This window comes from Gavia stellata, chromosome Z (genome assembly GCF_030936135.1).
Source record: "Gavia stellata isolate bGavSte3 chromosome Z, bGavSte3.hap2, whole genome shotgun sequence".
NCBI classification, from domain to species: Eukaryota; Metazoa; Chordata; class Aves; order Gaviiformes; family Gaviidae; genus Gavia; species Gavia stellata.
This window is the reverse complement of record NC_082637.1, coordinates 50,792,125-50,813,156: the sequence shown is the minus strand read 5'-3', so window position 1 is coordinate 50,813,156 and position 21,032 is coordinate 50,792,125. Positions and strand designations below refer to the sequence as shown.

General features: G+C 36.1%; 1 protein-coding gene across 1 annotated transcript in view; it reads left to right on the top strand.

Moving 5' to 3' along the window:
- Positions 1–19,809, top strand: part of AUH (AU RNA binding methylglutaconyl-CoA hydratase) — a 106,896-nt gene extending 87,087 nt beyond the window's left edge. The window contains exons 6-8 of the mRNA XM_059833591.1: positions 13,526–13,713; positions 15,383–15,433; positions 18,118–19,809. Of these exons, the coding sequence (XP_059689574.1) occupies positions 13,526–13,713; positions 15,383–15,433; positions 18,118–18,195 (317 nt within the window). The 3' untranslated portion in view covers positions 18,196–19,809. The remainder of the gene's footprint in view (positions 1–13,525; positions 13,714–15,382; positions 15,434–18,117) is intronic.
- Positions 19,810–21,032: the final 1,223 nt, after the last annotated feature.

Genomic DNA, 21,032 nt, shown 5'->3' with positions numbered 1-21,032 from the left:
GCCTTGGTCATCCACTTTCGCCAGACCTTGGTATACTTCAGCCAACTGGCCATGTAGCCTAGTGCTTCTTAAGTCTTAGACCTAACATATTTTGCTTGGTCAGTCTACCACAGAGGTATAAGCTTGCCGATCCTGCAGCCTGTGGGACTGGACGCTTCTCATGGCTAAGCTTCCTCAGACTGAAGAGTCTGGTGGACTTAAATGAGTTATGCACATGAACCGACAGGAAACGGAGCTGCTTTCAGAGGAAACCCACCTGTGTTCCACTCAATGAAAACAAGTATGTTTACATTGAATACTTCATTTACTGATGAATTCACATTTTCCAATGATTATCAGAAAAACTGTAACAAGTTTGACTGTCACTATGATGCCCCATGACTGAAATTGTCTCCTCTGTACATTTGCATTATGACACATGATAAATTGCATCATCAAATTTTTTCATGGATACCCTCGTCCATAGAATAGATGGTTCTTCTTTAATTAGCTAGTACTCAACCTTTTGTTTATTTTGTTACCCCGATGTGTAAAATGAACATCATTCCCTATTTCCTGTATATTTTTCAGCCTTGTTCTGGGGACACGATTATTCCTTTTTCTATACAAAAGTACATGAAGGTGATAATACTTCGTCTTGCAGGAGTGTTACGGAAATAAATTTCAGTATTATCTATGAGATACCCATGCTGTGGTAATGTTAAAAAGTTTATTTTTTCCAAAACTCCTGTGAAGTGAAGGAGTATAAATAGCTTTGTTTTATCAACAAAGTAAAAATCCAGCAAATAACAGCTTCCTTCATCTCCTGATTGTCCTTCACTTCTAGAGAAAATGCTAAATGGTTAACAAAAATATTAATCTCTACCTTTCCCTTTTTCCCCTTTTTAAACAAAATCACATTGGTCTGGTTGTGATACACTGAGATACTTTTCCTGTGTAGTTTGTAAATTGTAACAGGTGTAATCAGGTTTGTAAATTTAGAAACTTCCGCATCTGCTGTAACACATCATTTTAAGTTCCACCCTTCTGCTATTAGAAAAAACAATTTAGCTTTTTACATAGTGGTTACCAGACTTGGACTAGTAATGACCACAGAAGTTGCAAAACAGTTTCTGATGTTTCTCACTTCCCTCATTCTCAGACATGCTTGCAATGTGTTAGAGCTAACTGAAAATACTAAACCTGTTTCGTACTGCTAGGGCAGTTGGTTTGAATTTGAAAATGTTAATGTTCGATCAAAACAAATCCCTGTGTTTGCATTTGGGAAGCTGTAAGTTTATTAGCTGTTACTAAGGGAGAGGAAACAGGTAGAAAGAATGCTTTTGTTAATGCATGCAAGCTTTTGCCTTTCTTGTGTCAATAAATAAATTAAAACAGCAACCCCTCCCCAACCGCTCAGTTATGAATATTAGAAGTGGACACTTGTGTTTAACAAGTATTATTACTCAAGAGTTTTGAGGCATAGAAGATCAAAAATATTAGACTTGTCTTTTATTTCTACTAAATAATTAAATTTAATTACTCAAGGGTTTTGAGGCACAGAATTTCAAAAATATTAGTCTTTTGCTTCTACTAAAAAGAGTAAGCAAAACCAATACATTATGCCAAAAAGATAATCAAACTTATTTGTTCCAGAGATTCAGTAACTGAATTTAGGATTCTCATGTAAAATACAGTCATGGATCATTTTTACTGTAAGGTATAAAAGGCAAATTTCAACATTTGAGTTGTATTCTATGGTTGCCATCATGGCACTGTAGAACACTGATGGGTTTCTTGGAAAACACAGCTAAACCACCTCCTGAACTCTCAGTAAGGTTAGTGTAAAGGATGAATGAAACATCTGATACTTCTTTGAAATTGAAGCAAAGCTTTCTAATTTACTGTGGCCCCATTTTCAGCTGCCACAGGATTGAAGACCTTGAAGTAAGTAGGATCTGTGTGTCAGGCCAAGGTAATACAAAAAACTAAATCCATTCTACTTATGGTCAACATTAAATTTGAAGCAAATGAAAAATATATCCTTCATATGGATATGAATAGCGTAACTCAGTTTTTAATTGAATAGTTTACCTACTTTGAGGTCCTTCATTACTGACTAATAGTGCAGAGTCTAATTAGTTCCATTTTATATTAATTTATGACTGTATTATGTAAGAAAGAAAAATAGCTTCCAAAGTCATAATGAATTCACTGTCTGTCTGGTATTTTTCTTCAAGTTCCAGAAAATTCAACAAATGAAATGGCAATTGTGTAGTCTGCCTTAAAAGAACAGCTGCATAAGTTAGTTCACCACAAAACAAGTTGGACAAAATGATTTATGAAGTACTGTTTCCTTAATTATTTCACAGAACCTCTCTGGCTCTGGAGACTTATTTGAGCCAACTATTACAAATCTCTGAATTTCAGAAATAGTAGATTCCTGTCCTTCCTTCTTTACCTCCATTTTTCATCATGTATTTTCAGTTTATGACCAAGAATGACTATTTTCCCCTGATTCTCAGACACAACTGAAAACAAGCTTATAGGAAAAATTGCCCCAAAAGCCATTAATCCTTTGTAGCTTTATACTAGCAACGCTATATTAATGCTTTTTATATTTTAAAACAAATTTGAGATCTGAGAAACCAGTGTTAATCAGATGACTGAGTCAATCTGAGTTTTCTCTTGACAGCTAATTCTTACTGTAGAAGTTTTGTGAAGTTCTAAAGAAAATAGGAACATAGGGTGCAATGTGCTTGACATAGTCATGAGTGTTTTAAGCAAAAAAAATACAGAATTCTGCCTCTCAGAGGCCTACCCTGATGCATTTATTAACATTATTTTGCATGTGGGCATCAAAAAATAGGAATGACTACACTGAAACTAAAAGAAGATGAAGGAAGTTAGTTTAATTTTGACCTTTTAGGTCAATATGCTAATATCATTAATACCTGCCAGAAGGAATGGCTATTTGTTAGTTCATTATGAATGGAATGAAATTCTCCTTTTACCTTGGGACTATGAGGTCCTCATAATAAGCTTCTTGGCTTTCTTGATTACGCAGAATGTTAAAACGTATCTACTGGCCTGACAGAATTTGGATGGTCCTAAGAATTTTTTCTAGGTGTTTCTAGAAAAGAACGAAGCTAAAGGAGGCCCTCATTAATCCTGTTTCTAGGAAATAAACTGATGATCTTGCCACAAAAAGAAGAATTTCAGGAGCTTTGCACAGAGTAAATGGAAACTCTGCTTCCAATTACAGCCCTCTGTTCCAGCTCCCTGCAACTGCAGGCTTACTCCCTACACTCAGTTTCCCAGTGTTTTTTTCCTTAAATGAGTTCTTTCTCCCCATACCCAGTCTTCCTTTAGGTGTGCCTTGAGCATCAGCTATATGTGGTTTATACCTGCAGAAAATGTTTCTTTATTCTTTGGGAAGGAAGTAGTTTTCTCTTTGCCATCCAGCATGTTTGCGTGAAACCACCATTCCTCTCATATTTAGGGAGCTAAAATGATCTAACACAGAATATTGTGGGGAATCACGGCTGTGCTTAGTCTAATAAACAGAGGGACGTTGTCCGTGGGTTTTGAACCTGCCAGCTTGAGCTCACAGGTGTGCACCTCACCCTCTGTCCCGTTATGAACCAGTAAGGAGTAGATGTACATATTACCGGGGCTGGGAGATTATGAGTGCAAAACAATTAAAATTGCTGCTGCTCAAGGATACTCCACATGTACAGTGTGAGTAGCATTTAAGATCACCATCACATTAATGGTCTCTTTTTTATTGATTGTGTTTTATTTTTATCAGTTCAAACATCCAGGGGTTTCTTTGCCACAAATTCTCATTGGTATGAAATAGTACATGGCTTGAGTACAAGCAGCAGACTTGAAAAGAAGGATAAATTATTTTCTTTAATAAGACCTTTTTTGGTGTAGGTAGGACTATTAAAAAATTGAAGGTTCAGTTCAGTGGCTAAACTAAATTATCAATAAAAATCAAGTGGTGAAACCAAAATGTTTTGTTTCAGATTAAATAAAGTATTTTGTTTCACCAGAAATGATGGTTTAGGCTCTTAAAAAACCCCAAGGAAGTAGAGATGCATGAACAAGAAACCAGATAAGAGAGGCTGAGACAGCAATGTAGACTGTCTCAAGTCATATTTAGGTTTTATGACATAAAACGCATAAGGGCCATGCAAACACATCACAAGCTTATCCTGCTTTTGGTATTCCACTGGATATCTCCACAGAACACCTACAGCTTGCTGTGTGGTCTTAAATTATACGTGCATGGTAAGATACAGCCCTGTTTGGTTAGGGTTAACAACGGAGGTGTGATAAAGGCTTTAAATTTCTGAGCTGTTTCAGTGGTCCACCTGCAAGAAGAATAAATATTACAGCCGAGGCTGGCTAGGGAAGAGGGAGGGCTGCCAGTTCTTAGGGTGAAACACATCTTAGGCTTAAAATGAGAGAGAGATGTGAATTTGGTTAAAAACATACCATTTTTTCTGAGAAAGAAAGAGAAAAGAGACTGAGGCCAAGAAGGTGATGTGGGTTTATGCTTGCTCATCAAATTCCTAGCCTTGCAGGCAAATGGAGTCTACAAGGGGTTTCATTCAGCATGTCTACTCATTTTCTAAATATTCCATGATTCTCTTCAGATTTCAAGGGTAAAATGTTCTTTAGGAAAGAAATTTTTCTTTATTTTTTTTTAGTTTCTTACTCATACATCATGTATTCTCTGAAGGACTTACACAGAAATAGAGCTTTTGAAGTCTCCAGACTCCAGTAAAATGTTCCTAAACTGCTGTGGATTTGGGAGAGCTCTAGCACTGGCTTTTTAATCAAGCAGGTGGATTGCTGCCAGAGAAGGGTCAAAGGATCTGCATGTAGGAGTGCCTTGAGAGATCCAGAACTAGGAGCAGCAACGAGGCTGTAGCCACACCTATAAGTACAACAGATTCAGCAGTGAGGTCTGCTTACATCAGAATGGTCCTGCCTGAAGAGCGGGAGGAGGCCAGCTAGTGAGAAGTGTGTGATGCTCCCTATCTTGTTGATCTTTAGCATTTGTTATGAACTATTCTTAATGACTGATGTTAATTAAAAGGTATTTATAAATATTTTTAAGAAGTGCAGTGTTACCGGCTACTATCCTAGCTCTTGCTGCTCATACAGATTCGTTTCTTCCTTACCTCCTGCATATATAGCCCCAAATGTCTCTTTTCCTGGAACTTGGATGTAGGATGTAAGGAAAATAAAATTAATATCTAATTTCTTTGATCCATAAAACTGTAAAGGTCCATGAAAGCATCTGTGTGTGATGAGGTGACAGAAGAATCTAATTAGCACTAGCTTCTCCATCTATAGGGAAGGACTTGACATTGCATATAGCCGTTTTGCATTGCATGCTATAAACAGTGTCTTCTCTTCTGTATTGCTATGTCGCAGCAGCAGGTGAGAGGAATATAAAAGGTGTTTTCTTAGTGTAATTCCTTTCCTTAGTATTGTAACAGGCTGACAGCTGCAGCCTGGGAATAATCACTTATTTAATATCTTCCTATGTTGATTTCCTGTCATTTATTTGCCTTTGGTTTTTTTTGAGGAATTGCAAATTGACTAGGTGTTGGAAGAGCTATAGTTTTCTGTTAAGCAAAACCATCTGAGTAATCCCAAAAAACAAAATGTTAAAATACTGATTTGCACTTACTGGGGTAGGTCCACTGTTTCACAGGAACTGTTCTAGTAGAAAATATATCCCACATACATTTAAAGTTATTATATATCTTTACACAAAATCGTATGCATATTAACGTGAAACTTTTTAATGCATTTGGACTGCAATGTCTTTAAAAACTTTGATTGTCAAAATGTTAACAATGTGAATTAAACAAAATAGTATTTATCAGTGAGGGAAGAAGAGTCATTTTAAAGGTACCATCTGTTGTCTGGCCTTTTAATAGTAGTGTAACTAAAAACAATGTCCTAGTCCTACCTACCCTCTCTCAGTTGAGACTGAACAGCAATATGTAGAACCAAGGGTCAGTCAAAAGTAGTAAAGAGATGTGATTTCCTGATAAGGACATGAACAAATGAGCAATTTGGATCTTCTTCCAATTGCTTTTGGTTATGTTGAATTTGTAACCTTTCAGTCTTTGAATACCTGGTCTTTTGTACAGTCTGGAGGGTATCTGCTGCTCTCAGTATAGCTGAGTAGTGACTGAATCATATTTGTATAGTGAATAAAGAAGTTTTCTGTAGAGCCTGTAAAGGATGATCCTGGCTTTGGAAAAGGAGCTTCTCTCTCAACCCATGTCATAGGCTTCTAACCTGGTATGCTCAGATCACTTGAACTGCAGTTTCTTAGGTGTCAATTCACTGATTTTAGTATTTTGATAGCCAGTCCGGAGGTATTGAGTGAAAACCTGAAGCTGAAGTCAGTAAGACTGCTTATGTCTCTGAAAAAACAGACTCTTTCATTGTTTCAAGCTAGGCGTGCAAATATCCATGTGATCAAAATTAGCACATGGAGAATATCCTATAACATAGACTGAATGGGTGTTTATATTTACACTTGTGATGAATTTATTTTAATTGTTAATTTCTAATGCAAGCTTTAATTATTCTTGCAGGTAGGTAATATACTTACAAGGAATAGCAAATAATGTAACATTCAGAATACAAATTAACATGCACAAATAAAAATAACATTTCAGTTACTCATGTGACTTACATAATTTTTAATAACAGCAGTGATTATTTCTTCACATATCAACTATTACTGTAAAATAACAAGTAGGAGGATCAGTCTGGGAACTAAAAAGAACAGAATGCCATTCTGGCACTCCTAGATAGTGCTACAAAATCTAACAGATCAAGCTGAAAAAGTTAGGCATATTTCTGAGTATTAGACTTGGTATCTCAAAATTAAGTTCCAATTTACTGAAGAGTTTGCTTTTTGCACTGCAGATTGTTAGATTAATGCATGCCAGCTTTGAATGATTTGGCCAGTTTTTTGGTAGAGTCTGTGTTTTCACAGCACTATAAAACGTTACAGACATTGTGTTACAGCCTCGGTACTAGGCTAGCTGCAGTGTAGCTGTCGTGTATGGCTGCCTCATCTGGGAGGACATCTTACTCAAGAAGAAAAATATACTTCATATGTACAAGTTCATTTTAGAGATATTTATCAGTAGAGAGAGCACTCTGCCTTCTTGGGATCTGACAGCTGAACCAGGTGGGGTTGTGTCCTACAATATTGTTGGCTTTACTGTTTCCCCTGGGCTCCCATTCTGTTGGCCACTGATTCTTCTTACTTTAGTGCTGCTCAAGTCAGGGAATTTCAGGGATGAATAACTTCAGAGGTAAATTCTTAAAAACCCATTGCTTTGGAACTGTTGAAAGCAGATTAATTTTGTAGTAGTCAGGATGGGAGAAAGAATAGGGTTAGGAATAGGAATTGGTTTGGGGGGTTAGCAGAGTGATGGATTTCTTTGCTGTGTGGAAGGCTAAAATGGTAGATTTCCATAAGGAGAGCACCGAAGTAAGGAAAACATTCAAGTCACTTGCTCATAAGCAGTGAAGACTTCAGATTTAATAGGCTCGGTTTTGCTTTGCTAGTTGTTTCTTTATTTCAGTTCTGTCCAGTAAAACTAAAGTAAATGTCCCAATATGGGACTGCGATCTCATTCAAAATGTAAATAAAAATAGGATACTACTGTGGTAATTAATTTTTCTGTATCTCACTTGCACTAAGTAATGATGGTAGTTTTTCTCATGTCTTTTTTTTCGGTCCTGACTTTCACATGAATCAAATTTTAGCTGTCATAGTCAATCCAAAACTGTAAGAACATGGACTATAAAATTATCTATTTAAAATACAAGTTAAATAAAAGTTATTACTTAATATTACACATGATTTGTAAAGTGTGATCATACAGAGCAGCACTGGTCTAAACCTCCTACCTGTTGTTACAGCTGAGTAATGACTTCATAAATGTGTGGGTGTAATTTTGAAACTGGAAAATGCCTTCTCATGGGACATTAATTTCTATCTGCAGCAAGATGAGTTATGTTTTAATGTGTTGTGCTTTTGAATTTCATTTAAGTTCACTTTCTGTCATTGCATTCCCAAATGACAACAAGACTAAGTTCCTATCTGGAGTAATAGGAAGGCACATGGCTTACCAAATATTTGTGTGTGCTCATGCTTGTTGCATTTGTTTACATTTAAGTAAAAGTTAATAAGTAGATTAACGGCCCTAGGCATTTCTCTTTTATTCCTCAAATAACATCAGTTTAAAAAAGAATAAGGCAGATTGTCAGTGTGTGCATTGCTAATACCCGGAGAGTCCATGGGTGTGTCCATTGCTAATACCCTGGGAGTCCAGGGGGGATAATGCAGATCTGTGCTTGTCAAGTGGTGTTTAGTCTGACAGTGGAGTCCGTGCAGTTGGTTGTACCACGCTTGCGAGGGAAATGTGGAGTAAGCTCCTTACACCAGATGCAGAATCTCTTTTGAAGTGGAGTCCATTTTCTAAAAATCAGATTCCAGATGCATTTTTGGTTCCATTCATTTCATGTGTGCAGCCATCTACTGGGAAACCAACTTCTATCTTTCTCAATCTACAAGAGGATTACTTATTTTGAAAATAAATTAGTTTTTCTAAATTACCTGACAATTTAATATTTCTGCACAAAAGCTGTGATTATTGAACTGCTAGTGAATTCTGAAAGTGTATTTACACTTTCTTTCATGCATTGGAAGTGTTCGTACATCTTCAAGCCAAGTACTACATTCTTCTGATTCAAGCTGCTGCCTTCAAGCCACCCACACATGGCGGTTTGGTATAGTCTAGGTGTTTTTCGGATAGGTTTTTAAATTAACCAATCCACAGATGCATATGAATAAAACGGACTGTGAAAATTAAGGACTGATTTGCAAATTAAGTTGGCAGTTTTGGAGCTGGGGTTTGCCACTGCCAGGCTGGTGTAGGTAGCAGGTCATCCTGCCTCTTCGACCTCAGGTAGGGTTGTGTCTGACATTCCTGCAGGGCTTTCTTCGGCTTGACTGGCAAGCCAGACTTCCATGAGCCCTTTTGGCAGCCTACTACAACATCTTGCTCAAACAACTTCTCAGTTGTCATAGACCCCGGGGCAGCCTCTGAGTCAGACTCAGGCCACTGCTTCAGGCTTTGCTCAAGTCTCCGGTCTTCTTCCAAATGACTTATATGGCCAGACGTGAGAGCAGCCTCGCCTACCACCTGCTCTTCATCAGCTCAGCGCTTTTTTCCCCTTGCAGAGATAATGTTTTGTTTCTTTTCTTCTCTAGCCCGTTTGCACCCTGTCACTTGCATCTTTGTTGATGTCTTTCCTGGTCTAAACTAGTTTTGGTTGTTAGTCAGTTATCCAGTTTGTGCCGGTGAAGGGCTCTTCATGTTTCCTTCTGTGAAAGGATTTGGGATGTCTGAGCCCATAAAGGTTTAGACCTGGATTTAAGTTACATGTACAGGATCAAGGCCTGATCTGGGAAATAATCTGTTGGAAACTTGGTGTTAAATATTGTCTTGGTAGAGTGTTCAGGCTTTTAAGAATGTTTCATATTTTGAAAATTGCTTAACTTAGCAATGGATGGCAGGTACTTTAAAAGTGGAAAATATGTTTGTTACACAGACTTTTAAAATATGACTTACATGACTGAAAAGTATTACATTAAAATAATAATTTTATCCATATTAGTTTATTTATGGGCTCATACGGTTAAGGATTCGGTGTTATGAACAGCAGATTTCTGCATTCCTTGTTTCTCTGAGTTTCAATGGAAAGGAGAAATATCTACTCCTTACAGCTTTCTGAAAAAGAATCACAAGGATACATTTGAGCCATTTTGTGACTGACTTGAATAATTAGAAAGTTTGTGGCTGGCAGACTTGGGTTTCACCATTGATTATTAATAAAACATTAGAAATGCACAGTAGTCTTCAAAAAAAGTAATCTAGAAACCTGTCAGTTAAATCTATCCAACACAAATCAAACAAAGCTCCTGGTAGAAAGCATAGGATAGAAAGACTCATTTTTACTTGACTTAATAAACAGGATTGTTACTGAATTAAGGTTTGGATTTTTTGTCAGAACAGGATTTTTTCCAATACGTTTTGACAGAGTCTTCAGCTATGACAAACTACTGACTGTAGATATTCTCTGCCAGAATGATGAATCTATTTCCAGTAAGCTAGTTGCTTCATCTTGTTGGATATACTCTTGGGAATTTATCACGTAATTCCTTTAATCCAAACCAGTTGTGTACGTATTTTGTAATTGGTGAATTACGGACAGTAAATAAATATTCATACAAAATCAACTATTTGTTAAAGAAAAAAAATACTGTTTAACAATTTTCATACCAGAACTTGGCAGTCTTGTATTTACTATGTCTTTTCACATGAACTAGAGTATCATCTAAAACTGCTGTTTACAATTATTACAACATTGAATATATGCCATCTCAGATAAGAAGGCATGTACATTGCAACTGTATGTGAAATACTTTTATCAACATAGTAATACCACTAGTCCTTGAAATAACAGGTCATTAAATTTGTGAAGATGAAACAACTATTCTTCCATCAAATTCTGCTGTACATTAAGATGAAATGCCTTGGTTAAGTCACGTCTTTGAAGACTGGGTGTTACTTCCTTTAGCTCTGATTGTAGTTGGCAGGCATTGTATGTTCTTTGTGTATTACCAAAACAGAACATCTATCTGCAGCATACTCTCTGTCTTTTCTTTATAAGTTGATGTAACTTTTGCGTTGGATGTATTTTGGTGTGTTGTTTGCCTGTGATTAATTGGGTCTTACTGCTTTTGTGTGTACATATATCTTATTCCTACTGCTGAATATATATGATTGATGCGCTGAACTGTTGGCTTCTGTTCTGTGAATATTAATCAAAGAATATGCTTCTCTGCTTAATGGCTTTGCAGTGTAGGAGGCAGCCAAACAACATAGACTATAGTCTGCTTTTTTTGCTCTTTACTCATTATTGTGTAAGACACTGGCAAGAACTTTTTTTCATCTATAAACACTATTTCGTGCTTAAACATATCCATTGTTTGGTCAAAGTTATGAAATATTGTTGCTCAATTAAATTTTGTTTTCAACATTTCCTGGTAAAAGCAGTAATAGAGATAAAACAGTAAAGGAAGGGGAGATAATTAAGTAGAAAAAAATACTAGGCATCGCAGGCAAGGAAGAAGCAGAAGATGTGGAGTCAGTAAATTCAGCCTGATTTGGTCTCAGGTCTTATGATTCAGACAAATCAAAAGCCAAACCTGATGCTTTTCTAGATTCCATTACTATGGTGAAAGGGATAATTTATGACTAAACAATTCTTGAAGATAATCAGGGTAGACATTTTCTATGTTCTGATGTACACTTAAAATGTGTATAAGGATAGTTTTTGATTAGGGTGTGACAGCTTCTTTGGCTGAGAAATTAAAAGAGGTGTTCAGTATTTAAAACAAAAAAGACAGTAAATGTTTGTTTGTGGTGATGGTGGAACAGCTCAATATCAGAAGCAGCAAGCTTCTTGAAAACACAGCTTACATTTTAATGACATGTAGTTCTGATACAAAGGTTGATAGCCACAGCTTTAGTCATTCTCTGTGAATCTCACCAGTGAGGCAGTCAAGGCTAATAGGAAGGCTTCGGCTTCAGGGTTTATAGTACTTTACAAGGGGTTTTGGTTTAGTGTTTCCCCCACCCCCCCACCCCTTTCATAAAAATACCCTAGACTAGGGGCTTTCTCTGAATTATGCTGTTAGCAAAATTTTCTCCCTAGCACTGTCACTGGCTTAGCTGTACAACTAGCAGAATTAGCAGAATTTCTTGAACAGGAGTTCCTCTTACTCTTGCCTGTTCCTCTTGACCATTAGGACAGCCTTCCTAAAATCCTCTCAGATAGGTAGGACCATAGAGAATATCACGTTATTTATATTTACTGATGATGTTGTTCTACAAATTTTATTTTAACTGTTATGAGTGTAAGCATTTTTTTAATTCCTCCAGTTTCAGCCCAGAAAATATATATCTCAGGTGTTGTTACAGTTCATGATTTTGTAGTATTCTAGAAAGGCATAAGGCAGAAATCTCCCAAACCTTCTGCATTTTTCTATGATGTAATGTGTTCAAAGGCAGGTCTGTTTTTATGGAAAGCAATACAGTAGTACTGAAGCTTGTGATTCATAAAGAACAATAGTTGCAAGCTGAATCATTGAATCACAAAAACTTTTTTTTTGTTTCCAGTCAGTTTATTTGTCCCAGGGATGTATTTAAAGTATTTTCAGGAAACATCCGTAAGAAAACTAACTGGCTTCAATAAAGTACTGGCTTAGTCCACCATTATCTTGTGGAAATTAATCTATTCTATATTTGTTAAACACACATTTATGCAGTGTTGTCCCACCTGCCTTTGAACACCTCCTATAAATATTCCTTTTGCATATATACATATATTTATATTTGAATAGATTAGCATGCTCTTGCAGAAATAGCTATTTGCAAAGAAATTTTTCTTTACAGACTGTCTGTATAAATTGAATATTTGTTTCAGATCCATGTCAAAATGGTAGACCTTGTATATTTTTAAAATTCTTTCTCCTGGATAAAGGCCATTTCTGCTCTTTTAATTTTAATTCATACAAACATCTGTTTCTGTGATTTGACTCCACTTTGTCAGTTTTGATAATGATTATTCCCACATTCTTGTTGTTTGTCAAGTTAATTGTTAGTCCAGCTAAGCAATCTTCTCATGTTTGGTTAATGTAGTTACTGCTTATCAACCTTCTGAAAATGCTGATCTGCCAAAGAAGTTTTTAATGTAGTAAGAAAAGCTAACTAAAGTGAGGTGCCTTTCTCTGCTGATCCACACCTGCCATTGTCCTTCCCTAGTTTATGTAATCAAGCTTTAAGATTTCAACGATAGTATGGAAGTAAGAAGAGACAAACCCATGGCTTTTTAAAGACTTTGTCTAGCGGTTTTAGTTTAGTTTACATACAAATTTTTATTATCCCTGACATATGCAAATTTTAGCATGGACTACAGTCTTGTTACAGTATATGTTCTTTTTTAGTATAGTTCTTCAAAAGTGTTCATATTGTGGTGATGAATATCACAAAAATATACAGATTGTTAAAAAGTGGAGTTTTTTGATATGGTAATTACTGGCAAGTAGTTTTCCTTCAGCTTTGGGCTGATATGAGTAAGGTAACTTGTCTGTAATTGAACAGAATCTCTATTAATATCACCTCTTTTCAGTTATTAACATGTCTTTCTAAGAAAGAGCAATTGATTTCATTTTAGATGTCGTTTCAAAACTGAAGAAGGTATTTAGGAATGCCATTGTATGATAGTTTAATTTCTATATATTCATATAATTGTTTATGGAGTTAAAAATGAAAATATTTGAACTTAACAAGGCATCTACGTTTGTGGTATAAATGGATAGGAAACTAATACTTGCATTTTCTCTTTTTCCAAACTTTAGGGGGAACGCAGAGATTACCTCGCACAATTGGAGTGTCTTTGGCAAAAGAACTAATCTTCTCTGCACGTATTGTAGATGGTGAGGAAGCAAAATCAATAGGATTGATTAGCCATGTGGTAGAACAGAATGAAGCAGGGGATGCTGCATACAGAAGAGCATTAGCTCTGGCAAAAGAATTTTTACCTCAGGTAAAACAAATTATTTTGGTTTTTAGTTTTTATCAAACATTAAAACTGAAAAAGAACCAACTGTATTAAGAAGAATTGTTGTGACATTATGTATTAAAAAGCCATTCTAGTTCTGTGGAGAGTGATCAAAAGTTTTCTGTCTCATATATTGAGTGGTGTTATTTGGTAATTATTACATAGTGAAGCAAAAAAACTCTGTCAATCCTCATATATTCATGGTATGGTCTGTATTTGTATTGCGTATTTTGGCTTTCAAGTTTTAAACAAAAAAACAGTGTAAGTGGGGTTTTTTTTAGTAAAGCAATTATCTCAATACGTTATTCTGTTGCTGTTGAACACTTCAGAAGAGAGGCAAAAAGGTCTATATGAAAGTGGATGTATGTCAGTGTAATTTCTGTTTTAAAAATACACAGCTAAATGTAATTTCAATATTAAAGGAAAACCCATTTACTAGTGGAAAGTTTGCTTTCTGTCCTTTGTGTATAAGCTTGATCAAAGAATCATGCTTTCATTATCATTCGTTCTAAGTGACGTCCTATCTCTGTCTTTCGTAAAAGAATTGAAATGGGATTTGCTGAATTCCTGTGCTTTAGGACTTGAAAATTTTAGTAAGAAGTTTAAGTATGGCCCTTACAGGAGTCTTTGTGTAGCTGATTGCTACCTGTTTCCTTGTTGCCATAGGCTGCAACCTGTTTGTTCAGAGTAGGAATGTGTGTTTGGAGCTTTTGATGAACCTGCTTTTCAAATGAAGGGTCCCAGGTAGCAAATTCATAGGAGGCAGAGGAAGAAAATAGTAAACCACTTAATTTCAATTTTTCATTGAAAATAGAAAATGTTACAGATTAAATGTGGCATTTAACATTGGTTATTTGTGTCTTGAACACCCTCATAGAAAGACAAACATGAAAAATACAGTGAAAGTTTAACATAGAGTGATTCTGGAAGGCTGATTTGTAGTTATGACTTCGCATTGGAACCAGCTTAAAAGCATTTGGCTTTTCCCAAAGCAGCAGGCCACTTCTCTAAAACAATGTCTAAACATTCAGAAGCTGGTGCTGATGGATGGGCAGAGGACTGAGATGATTCCCAAAGATGTCTCGCTGTTCTGCAGCTCATTGGAGGAGGAGGGTGGAAATCCCTCTACTTGCTGGGGACCTCAGTTGCTCACGGAAGAGTGTCATCACTTCACCAGTGCAGGCTTTGCAGTAGCGTATTTAGGGTTTGAAGCTGCATCAGTTCATTTTATTTCATTATCACATCTTTTCATGTGTCTCCATTGTGTGATAATAGGGACATAAGATTGACCTTGCAAAGGCCTATAATGATGTCTTTTAAGGTGGCCATTCTGAGCCTTGTTTTGAAGGGAATTGAGCAAGCTTGACAAAAGTTGACATGCTCAGCAACTTTGAAACTAAACCAAACACACTGCTTTAATTAGGTTCTTTTGAAAACAGTATACTTTCACTTTTTCTCAATACTGAAACTATCAGTTTGGAAGCAAGTGTCTATTATAGTGATGTAATTCAGGATATTTGACCTATTTACAGTAAATTCAATGGAAGTCCAAAGTCTAGAAGGTCCCAGTATAAGAACATTGATATGCAGACTCTTCACTGCATATTCTTGTCGATTTTGATGATACATAAATAAGCTTTTTCTTTCATTTTAGGGACCAGTAGCAATGAGAGTTGCAAAACTGGCCATCAATCAGGGAATGGAGGTAAGGATCTGTACTTTCCATAAGAGTAATCAGAAGTCAGGCTGGCAACAGGTCTACTGTGGTGATATTTTTTTCTAGAACTGTTTTTTAGTTTCTCAGTGTGTAGTCTTTCAGAATCCATTTGCTCAAAACTTTTTAGAAGATGGAATGCTTTTTTTTTATGTCTCAGACTCCTGAGACATAAAAGTTGATGCTGATTTCCATAACGAGGCTTAGTAACCTCGTGTCTATCCAGGAGTAATGCACTCTGCTAATTATTAATACTAGAAAGTAAACATAAACTACTATGAACAGTTGTATTTCAAATGCTGGGTGGAAAAAAACCTCAAAGTCGTACTCTGTCAAGTCTGTCAATGCTCGCAGTGTTCAGTAACTAATAAAGTTAAAGGCCAAAAGGCATGTTATTTATTTTTAATCGTTTAATAGAGGTTAGTGTTAAAATTATATCTGGAGTCTGATTTCATATTTGATTCTGATTGCCACTCCTTCTTGAACACTATTGACCTAGCTCTAAAGCTCGTTAAAATCCAGCCCTGAACACGTCTGAACATGTGTTTTACTTTAGGCTTGTGAATCATCTTGCTGAGCTCAGCAGGATATTCATATTTAAAGTTAAGCACATGCATAAGCTTTGCACCAGGGCACCTTATAGCTCAACCTGGGACAAGGGAAAAGGGATCACACTGCATGCAACATCTGAATCCAAGAAGATGAATTTAAGAATGGTCATTTTTTTCTTAAAGTCTCAAAAGCAAGCAGTGATATAATTGAGTTCAGCAAAGCGTACCACCACTAAATTTTGGCCTGATAACCAAACTCAGATGCTGTTATGCAGAGTATGTTCGTTAGCTTTCCACAGCAAGTAATGATAGTATTCAAGATTTATTTCAGTGGTACCCAAGGTTCAAAATGCTACAAGCTAAATTATCTGGCTACCAGGTATAGTGGACTGAAAGGTAAAAATCATTATGTTTATAGAACTAGGGACAGTAGGGTTAGAAGGACTCTGAATGATCATCTAGTTCAATCTTGAGGCCCCAAGACAAGATCTACTGTATCAAAACCAATCAAGCCACATGTTCATTCAAGCTGTTGTTACAAACCTTCCACGGTAGAGATTTCATGGCTTGCTTTGGTAATCTATCTATAGCTTATCTCCCCTTGACAAACTGCTGGTGGTGCATAGCCACAGTCCTTTTAGTGGCCATGTGGAGAGCTGGTAAGTTCTTCAGCAACTGGTGCTTAAGACAGAGAAGTAGCAGGGGAAAGATTCAGTCTTTTCAGCCGTTGAGACTAGTTCGCAAAGAAAAAAATGTTATTAAAACTAGATGATAATGCAGGATGGCCACTGGCCTCTTTTTTTATTTTAAATCCCTTTAAACTTGAATTTATATTTATTTTGTCGTATGGCATCATGTTCTTCTATGACATTTTCAAGATAACTTGTTTCAGAACAATTTTTAAATAATCATGCAGTACATGAAATCTTTTCCCCTGTAGTGAATGAAATTATTACAAATGTGCAAGTAGCTAATGGTTTTTAGTCCAGATGATTTGTAGTGAAGAACATACATTGTTTTGACAGTATATTATATACTAATTGTATCGCCAAATATGGAAAGTGTTACAGAAATACTAACCACTCTCACCACATGGCAGTGTAGCATTTCTATGTTAAAGTAGTGTAGAAGAACTTTGCAGAAGTGTTTTAGTATGCGGCATAGAGAAACACAGTTTTTAAGTTAGCTGTCAGGAAATAATATATAATAAATATACAAAAATACACTTTTAAAAAACATTGTATTCTTTTCCTCAGGTCGACTTAGTCACAGGTTTAGCAATTGAAGAAGCTTGTTATGCTCAGGTATGTAACTATGATTACACGAAAAAACCCAGAAAACAGGCTTTGTTGGTGCCTGTTATGAAACATGCAGAAATTCAGCTAGAAATTGCTCTCTGATTTCTTCTACAAATATTTTGGCATTGTATTTAGACCTTCCTTCTACTTACTCTGTTTTTGTAAGGAACTTAAGGAAGGAGGTGTAATTTAGGATAAAAACATCTCCTTGCCAAGACTGTCAGGGTGAAGGTAATGAAGCACTACCAGGCATATACCTAGTCAGTCATACACTGCTGTGCATCTCGTCCAAGAACTGCCTTGCTTTTGCTTTGTTTTGGTTTAACATGAAATAACATGAAGGGCACTTCGCTAACATGTGCCACTAATGGCATATGTGCTAACCAACAAAAAATCGAGAGAAACCTCTTTGCCACCGAAACATGTGAGTGATGTATTTGAGTTTCTATGTTCTTGGTTTGATCATGGAAACAGAAGCATCAGCATTAGATTCTTGTGTAAAACATACAGTGATCTGAGTAATAACCTACCCCCACACGCCCCCCCAAAAAACCCACCAAAAACTCAAAAACAAACCCTAAAGAGTTTCTCACAGTCATCTGTTTGGAGAAAAGATACTCCTTCTCCCAAATTGTTTCTCAGCCTTATATTGTGCCTTTGAAGTGTCTGGTACTTTCCTGTATCTGACTAGACATTTTAGTTTTCATTTTTCTGTTGTGTTATCTGTTGCATGTTGGATGCATTGAAGAACTGAGATTTGTATGAAAATATTTTTATTGTTATTGTTTTTGGTGTCAATAATGAATTGTTGCTCTGCTCATTGCAGACTATTCCAACAAAAGATAGAATTGAAGGTCTTCTTGCATTTAAGGAGAAGAGACCTCCTCACTACAAGGGAGAATAAAAGAAGCTGATGCCTTTAAAATACAGTGGGATAAAAGTACTGCTGTGAGGACCATTAAGGTGCACTTTGCATCTTCACCTGGAATATCACAACCACCAAAGTAAAAGCAAATCATACTGATGTTACAACATTTTGAATGTGTCCATACTTGTACTGAGCCCAGATAGAAATGTGTGTCAGCTCATGCTCCTTACAGTTTCTGAAGGTTGATCTGTGTATTGGCAAGGTCACAGGTTCATGCAGCATTTTTAAAATTTCATGTGTATGAAACATACCATTCCACAATTGAAAAAGCTCTGTAAATTCTTTATATAGGCAAAACCTGTATGTGATGTTAAGTGTAAATCTGCTGTATCATTTTATCAAGACAAAAGCGACTAGTGAACACCAAAAATAAGAAATTGTACCAAATATGCATTAAAAAGATTCTGTATACCAGTAAAAATTATATTTGAGTATTCTACCTGAATATGTATGTTATTAATAAAGCTAAGGGAAATGGGAAGGATTATTGTTTGGAAAACGTTAGGCTTTATTTATCTGACTTACACTATTCTAAGTAAAATGAAATTAACTTTAGCATATAATGGCATCCTGTTGATGGAGTCAACTGACGTTATATTTATTTAATTATATTAAATGAAGATATTTTCGAGGGCAGCCTTAGATTATGCATTTTTGTATGTTAAACCTGGCTTTGTCTTGCGTTCTTCCAACATATTGTCTGATCAGCACTGTCTGCTGTGAAAGAACTTTATGTCACTTGCCCCAGTTATTTTAAATTTTTGATGATTGTATTAAAGATTGTTGTGCAGGGATGCAACTAATGCACTGTTAAAGAAACTAGAATTCTCTTGATCTCCTTTTGCAGATCCTAATAATGTATATTTATATAAAATGGGGATGTTACTGAAATGTTCTTTATTCTGTGGCGGCCTCAGGGTTCTTTTCATACATTGAAAGAGAAATTCAGTAGGTTACGAGGTGAGAAAACTGTTGTGATTCATACTGTATATTTGTTGTGGACATGGCATATACAGCAAATGCCTGGAAATAACCTCTTAGAAAGTATTTTTGTTAACTTGACTGGAAAATAAACATGGCTTAGCAGTCAGAGGCTGTCTTTCTATATAAAAAAAAAATTATTCATGTTTGGTTACCATTGGCTCACGAAACTTGTGCATGCTCTGCTGTTTCTGCAACATTAACTACGGTCACTGTCCATATCTATGATGATAAAGCAGCTGATCAACATGAAATGACAAGAACTCATTTAAATTCATATTTAGACATATCATTACATGTAAATTGATTATAACTGGTAGAGCACACACTTTGTTGACTGGTAAACTCGCTGAGTCGATCATTTCATGCACGATAATTTGCAAATAAAGTACCGGTGCTTGTTTTGATAGTCATATAAAGCCTAGAGGGTCATTTTCTCGTGTTTTTGAAATGCTAACATGTCATTTTCATTTTTACTGAGTAGGAAATAATTATGTTAATAGGAGAAAAAAATATTAAGTCTATGCTGACGGGTTTCTGTTTCATAACTTTGATATACACTCTGGTTATTGAGCTGTTGCTGTTTTTCTAATAAGCGCTGATTAAGTAGCTTCTGTGAATGTCTGTTTAAAAAAATCTAATAACTTTAAATACTGTGGCATAAGACTGTGTAGGTTCGTGCCTTTAACTAGTAGTTTTGATCTCAGAAAATAATTTTGCTGTCACAGTGGTCTCTCCATTCCTTTTCTCAGGAGAAGATACAGTCATATCGTAGCAATTTGAGCCCCTTCTTTGAAATCAACAGTTTGAATATTATTACAAAGTGAATACCAGTGGGGCAGTTTTTAAAGTTACTTTCTAGTGATGTTGAAATAGTTCTAAAGGAACAACATTTTAGCAAAAGGTGTGTTAATCACTTAATGTCTCTGTTATTGTGACATGTTATGATGGCTGCAGTGCTCGTGATTAATAGCAATATTAGAATTCTGCTTCCACAAGAGGGTGATTTGTACCAGAAATGCTCTTATAAAGGCTGACTTTTCCTTATGGAAGTTATGATCTGCCTCAAGTACTTAGGCTCAGCTCTTTCAGTTCCTGGTGAAGCCATGCTTTTCTCCACAATACCTCATGGGTGAGTGAGCCCTGGTCCCCGCTGGTTTCCTGGAAGGTTATCTCATGGTCCCTAGGCATAAGTGGCTTTGTTTTCTGCTCCTGCTGAGCTCAAGTGGATAGTGAGTTCTTCGGCACTTCTCCACTGAGTTGAATATTGAAAAGTTACAATACGGGTAGGTCCGTTACCTTCAACTGATTATCTCTCAACAGTGTAAGTGCAAGTTCCACTTAGTAAATTGCCTAGAAATTCTCAGTTTCAAGTAGAAATTAATGTGTGACTTTAGATAATGTCATTTTAGCCTTTAATCTATGAAAGCATTTGTCTTTTTTCTTCAATTTACTGAAGTAACTCACATTCTTACTAGTTTTGCTAAATTTCTGGATAAAGTTTTCACAATTGTCTGAACGTCTTAAGTCAGTTCAGTGCTTTTGAGTATCTCACCTGCTACGAAGAAATACGGTGTTTTTTTTATTCTGAGGTTGTGTAATGACACAGTTAAGAGCACTTGGAGGATGTTGTTCCATGGAACATTTCTATAAGATTTGCAGAGTCATTTCTGCCAAATTGTTGTTGAAATTCTGTCAGTCTATATGCAATTACTCGTAGTCCTACACCAAGGTTCATATCAATGCTTTTCTAGAACTCTTTTAACCAGCTACATTCAGAATACTAAACAACAGGATGTATCATTTTCAGCTGTTTCATATTTTCCTCAGTC